Source organism: Hyaena hyaena, unplaced genomic scaffold (assembly GCF_003009895.1).
Source record: "Hyaena hyaena isolate Hyena2069 unplaced genomic scaffold, ASM300989v1 scaffold_42, whole genome shotgun sequence".
NCBI lineage: Eukaryota > Metazoa > Chordata > Mammalia > Carnivora > Hyaenidae > Hyaena > Hyaena hyaena.
In genome coordinates, this window is record NW_024080674.1 from 4,847,955 (window position 1) to 4,854,385 (window position 6,431).

Below are 6,431 nucleotides of genomic sequence, written 5' to 3' on the forward strand. Positions count from 1 at the left end.
GTAAAAGCTTAGGAACCACTGACCTGCTGCTGTGGGTGGAAGTGGCTGTTTGAGCCACGTTACCGTCAGGCACACAAAGTGCCCAGTCCCTTTATGCATAGGAAGGAGTCTCGGAGATTTCAGCCACACCTTCCTTGTTGCTTTTGACTTCTTTGTGGTATTTCAGATTCATTCTCTACTGCAGGTAAATTTTTATGGGTCAGAGCTGTTCTTAAGATGATTTAGGCTATGCTTAAAAAGAACCCATGCGAATCATATAAGACATATAATTCTAATATTAAGAAGAGAGAGGCTGGCTACCTCTGTGACCCTTTGATTTTGCAAATCCAAAGATATGCTTATAAATTTGATTCATACACTAAATTTAGTTGAAACAGTTCTAGTACAGAATCAAGTCTTTTTTGTCGCTGTTGTTTTCCTCTATGTCCTAAAGAGGCATTTTAAGGTGGATTTTTGTGTGCGTTTACATTGAACTTTGCCATTGCTAGTGTTGTTCTGTGTTTGATGTGAAAGTGTTGTTCTCAGATGTGATTGTGCACTGACACTATTCTTTACAGCTGGTTTTCCTTTTAAATGTTCTTAAAGGTTTATGAATTGGATGAAATGAGAGAAAAAAAATCGGGAAATGAACAGTGTATTTTGTACAGTTGATGATTTTGAGATAACCCAAATTATACTTGCTCTTGTTTATATGGAAACAGAACTCATTTTCCTAACAAGTATTCTCACAGGTCAAATCCCAACGTGAATACTAAGACTGGAAATATCTGAATATTTTGCGGTCCTCATCTAACTTCTCCAGATAGAATTTACTTGTTTCCTCCATTCTGCACCTTTCCTTCTAGCGCACATCCTGTTGTGTAGTAGTTCTCTGAGAGTGTATTGAGGCCTCTGGGGTAAGAATTGTGTCCCTTAGCACAGTGCTTTGCATTCAGTTAGTACTTAACGAGTGCATTGTTCTATGAAATAGTGTACATAAACGTACTTCTAAGTGTAAGCCAATAACCCAACACGTCAGTACGACCAGAGTTATATTGGCTAAGGACTCCCAAACAGTAAAGTGATTTGGACAGTCACATGGGATTTTTTTTAATCGTGGAATTTGATGTGTATTAGAACTCATTTCTAATAACTGGAGTGAGTGACTTTCACTGATAACATCTTGTGCTAGTTGCTGCCCCTCTGATAGCTCTTACATTGTATTTTGTGCTGTTGACTGTGTATTAATATCTAGAAATCACAGCAGATTCTTGGATTTCCTGCCCTGATACCTAGCAGTGAATTACTTAGATCCTCTCATGAAATGCATTATGAATCCAGTTAGTAGAAAGCATGCTATTGTTTTTTTTATTTTAGTAGCTGTCATCCTCATGTCAGAAAATAACCAGTTCTCTGTGTTGATTCTGTATTGCAGAAAGCATAACCCCTACTGTAGAGCTAAATGCACTGTGCATGAAACTTGGAAAAAAACCAATGTATAAGCCTGTCGACCCTTACTCTCGGATGCAGTCCACCTATAACTACAACATGAGAGGAGGTGCTTATCCCCCAAGGTATGTGTCTGTTTTACTTATAGAGCAAGAGAGAGTGGGGGAGGGGCAGAGAGAGAGAGGGAGAGAGAATCCCAAGCAGGCCCCACACCTAGCGGAGGGCTCAATCTCACAACCGTGAGATCACGACATGAGCTGAAACCAAGAGTCAGACGCTCAACCGGCTGAGCCACGCAGGTGCCGCTGTTGGTTTAAGTACAGGTGAAAATGTATCTCGTTTCTGACATGGAAGAGGAAACTGTAGATTGTGGAGCACATAACGGCTTGTCAGATGCTGAAGTCAATCTTAGCTGTGGTGCCTTTGGAACCATGTCTTGATGCTGCTCCTTTAACTTCTGTTGCCAGCAGGAGCCAGAGCATATTCCTCACTAGCTGTGTGGTTGTGCCCTGACACCGTCTGCCTAAAGATCACCTGAGCATGATTCCCACAAACACCAGGGTTCTTAGCACTCTTAGATTTATTTGTTGATTATTGTTTATTGGATATTTTTTGGCTTTGAATTTATATGCTTTGTCATAGCCTTGGAGTATAGGTATAGTAAAAATATTAATTGAAACCTGAAAATACGTGTTAAAAACTTCCTGCTGGGCAGTCTTAAGACATTAGTGGATAGGTTAACGATCAGAATGGAAGTCTTCCTTTCCCTACCTGACTTGGATGGAGGCAAAGCCACTTAGAAAATGTAAGCTCTGGAGGAGCCTGGGTGGCTCAGTTGGTTAAGTATCAGACCCTTGATTTTGGCTCAGGTCATAATCTTATGGTTTGTGGGTTTGAGCCCCACAGTGGGATCTCCTTGGGAGTCTGTCTCTCTCCCTCTCTCTCAAAATAAATAAACATTAAGAAAAAAATTCCCAGCCTTTTCTGGAGACAGGCAAGTGTGTCTCTCAGATATGAGAAAATAGAGCAAGTTTTCTACCTTCGCCAAAGCCTAATTTTGTGAATTTGGGTTACATTATAAATTGAACTCATGTAATCTATAAGCTATTTCGTGGAACATAAGTGTGCTTGCTAAACAGTGTTTGCACATCCCGTGTGCCAGTTGTGATCCAATGTGAGCCCATGAAGTCTCTGGATATACTGAGGAGGAGTCATTATTGGCAAGCAGATCCTGACGTGATTAGGACCCATGATGAAGGAAAGCTCTGGGATTTGCCAGAGACTGTGTGGGTGACTTGTTGATCTGAGATTGTAATTCTGCTAACCCCCTGTTTACTTTCAGGTACTTTTACCCATTTCCAGTACCACCTTTACTTTATCAAGTTGAGCTTTCAGTGGGAGGACAGCAGTTCAATGGGAAAGGAAAGACGAGGCAGGCTGCAAAACACGACGCTGCTGCGAAAGCCTTGCGGACCCTGCAAAGCGAGCCCCCGCCCGAGAGGCTGGAGGCGAGGCGGGCAGGTGAGCAGGTACGTGCTGAGACGCGTCCTCTCCAGGGGCTCTTTCTGAGAAGATGCATTGAGAGCCATCCAGAAGTTTTGTGCTTTGAGAGCTCACATGATTTTTTGTACTCTGTGGTCTTTTGGCCGTTCTTCTCCACCCCCCTTAAAAAAATGTCTTAGCAAGAAAGTCAGATGCCTTCTTTTTCACTCTGGTGAACATGGTAGAAAGATTGTCACTCAGTTGAGTTGTGAAGCACGTGTGTGGAGGAGTTCTTTGGTGCTACAGATTATGCTTATCGGAATCTACTGCAATTTATGTACCAGGTAGAGAATTTTCTGAAGCCATTTTTGACCAACTACTCTGTCATATCAAAGTGCCAGTTATCTACTGCTACGTAATAAACCATTATAAAACGTAGTGGCTTAACCACCTATAGGCACTTATTTTGCTCACAGATCTGCAGTTTAGGCAGGGCTTGGCACCGAGCTGGTCTCTCCTCTACACAGCTCTGGCTGAGGTGTCTCTGCAGGTGCCAGAGGGTCACTTTCGAGGTGGCTCCTTCACAAGGCTGCTAAGTTGATGCTGGCTGTCGGCTGAGACTGAAGCAGGGGCTCTGGCTCGAGGACCTCAGTTCCTCTCTTAAATACCCTGTACAGAGACTGCTTACCCATCCTGATGGGATGGTGCTGGGTTCCAAGTATCCTGGAAGGCAGGAAATGGAAGCAGCCTCCAGTTTCTTAAGGCCTGGGTCCAGAGGTCCCCACAGCTTCTGCCATGTTCTACAGGTCGGGCAGCACAAGAGCCCAGATTCAAGAGGAGACACAGAACCTCACTTTTTATAATTAGGTAAAATTCACATAACATAAATTCACAGTCTTAACCATTTTAAATGTATGGTTCAGTTGCTTTTAGTACATTGACAATGTTAAGAACCCCACTTCTGGATGAGTAGAGTGTCAGAGAATTTGGGGGCCAGGTTTTAAAAAATCCCACAGTAGGAATAGGTTTTTAACTCTTTGCGGCTAAAAGGGAATTGAGGTCTTGGGAAATCAGTAACCATTTTTTGTTATGGTGTGTTTGCGTTTCCCAGTGTAATCACACATTTTACAACAGAGATGATCTGTTTCCAGGGTCCATTGAGGACCAGATAGAAGAGACTGTCACTTAGAAGAGGGGATTTCATGAAGTTAAAGGGGGATAAGCTTCTCACTGGTGAGATTTGTTAGAAGCAGTAGGTAGTGTAATCTGAGTCATCTTGGAGGCTTTTCGTTTTTGACTTCACTGTGGTGCTGATCTAATTGGAGTCAGATGGGATGGCTGTTTCTCAGTTGCTTCTTGCCAGCAGTTGTTAAACGATCGCTGAGCACTGGTATGTGGGTAGTCTGCTTCAGAACCACTTGGGAAGGTTAAAAAAATTCCTTGGTCCAACCCACACGATTTCTAATAGGAGTCTGTCTTCTGCCTTTTTTTTTTTTTTTTTTTTTTTTTAATGTTTTATTTCCAANTTTTAATGTTTTATTTCCAGGAGAGAGATAGAGAGAGACAGCGTGAGCAGGGGAGGGTCAGAGAGAGAGGGAGTCACAGACTGAAACAGGCTCCAGACTCTGAGTTGGCAGTCAGCACAGAGCCCGACGCTGGGCTCGAACCCATGAACCGCGAGATCATGACCTAAGGGAAAGTCGGACGCCCAACCAACTAAGCCACCCAGGCGCCCTCTTTCTTTTCCTTTTTAAATGTGCTCTTGGAGTAGCTCTAAAGCTCAGTCAGGGTTTGGGAACCACAGGTTCTAACTGTCATTGGTGCTTCCCCCTCAGGCAGCCACCCCACTTTGAATGCTGCCTGGACACACCCACCACTTTGCCCGAAGGGGAAGGTGTCTAATTGGTGTCCCCCGTCTGACCCCATTACCCTGGAGCAGCCAGGCTGGCTCTGGCCTGAGGGTAGAGGCTGGCCTAGAAGTGCTCTCTGGGGCTGAGCTCCACTGGCTCCTCTGCTGTCTGTTGGAGCTTTGCTGAGAGTGATGTGGAACACTCCTCCCCACCCCCCACCCCTGCCCCTGTTCTCCTTCTGTGTGGTTTGGAGTAGAGACCGTGCCCTTCAGCAATGGCTCAAAGACTGGGCTCACCCAGTGCTGCAAGAAACAAGAATCATGGAGTCAGATGAGACTGTGATAACAATGAAACACTTGGCCTCCCACCTCAGCCAGGCCTCCTGATAGCTGGGTGGTAGGGCGTAAAGATACATTTTTAGAAGGGATCTTTAATTTTTTTTCTTACAATTAATGCATGTGAACTATAAAAATTTTTAAATAAAAAAATAATTTATTGATTTGCTGCTTAATGGATGATCACTATAAACATTTTGGTGGATGTCAGTGCATATGTAAGTAAATATGTGTACCTGTCTAACAAAAGTGGGATGATACTGTATGGTGGCCACTTTATTTCATGGAACTGCTTATCATGAATCTGTTATGCCATTTACTCATAATTCCTTGGAGGACTCAAATTCAACTTGCACCTAAACACTTTTTAATAGCTACAGTGTATTTCATTGTGTGAATGTACCAGTTTGTGTTCTTAACAGAGGCTTGGTTATTTAGGTTATTTGCAGTGTTTCCTGTTAGAAAATAGGTAGTGAGGAACAACGAATGTTGTTGTAGTTTGTGCACATCTGTGACTTTTTTTATGAGCCACAGACATGGAAGTGGACTTTCATGGCAGAACATACGGCCATGGTCTCCGTCAGAAGCATGGCGCCATCGCAGCCTTTTTGCCTTGGACTGCCAGTATTGGGAATAACAATTCTTTTAAGTTTCTTTGAAAGAGAGAGCAGAGGAGGAGAAGAGAGAGAGAGGGAGGAAGAGGACCTAAGCAGGCTCTGCCCTGCCAGCATGGAGCCTGATATGGGGCTCGAACTCATGAAGTGTAAGACCATGAACTGAGCTGAAATTGAGTTGGGCGCTTAACCAACTGAAACACAGGCACCCTGGAAATTACATTTTTTTTTTCCTTTTTTAATAGTTTATTGTCAAGTTGGTTTCCATATAACACCCAGTGCTCATCCCCACAAGTGCCCTCCTCCATGCCCCTCCCCCCTTCCCCTCCTCCCCATACCCATCAGTCCTCAGTTTGTTCTCAACTTTCAAGAGTCTCTCATGGTTTGCCTCCCTCCCTTTCCCCCCTATTTTCCCCCTTCTCTCCCACGGTTCTCTGTTAAGTTCCTCCTAATCCACCTATAAGTGAAAACATACGGTATCTGTCCTTCTCTGCCTGACTTATTTCGCTCAGCATAACACCCTCAAGGTCCATCCATGTTGCTACACATGGCCAGATTTCATTCTTTCTCATTGCCATGGAGTATTCCATGGTATAGATAAACCACATTTTCTTGATCCATTTATCCATTGATGGACACTTAGGCTCTTTCCATGTTTTGGCTATTGTTGAGAGTGCTGCTGTGAACATTGGGGTACATGTGCCCCTATGCATCAGCACTCC

General features: G+C 43.8%; 1 protein-coding gene across 7 annotated transcripts in view; it reads left to right on the plus strand.

Annotated features, from left to right (window-relative positions):
• The window catches only part of STAU1 (staufen double-stranded RNA binding protein 1), a 67,656-nt gene that overhangs the window by 23,731 nt on the left and 37,494 nt on the right, over positions 1 to 6,431 (plus strand). For all 7 annotated transcript variants that reach the window (XR_005528012.1, XM_039229997.1, XM_039229999.1 and 4 more), the window contains 2 exons: positions 1,415 to 1,553; positions 2,771 to 2,957. Coding sequence is in view for 6 of the 7 variants with exons in the window: in XM_039229997.1 (XP_039085928.1) it covers positions 1,415 to 1,553; positions 2,771 to 2,957 (326 nt within the window). In the remaining variant the exon portion in view is untranslated. The remainder of the gene's footprint in view (positions 1 to 1,414; positions 1,554 to 2,770; positions 2,958 to 6,431) is intronic.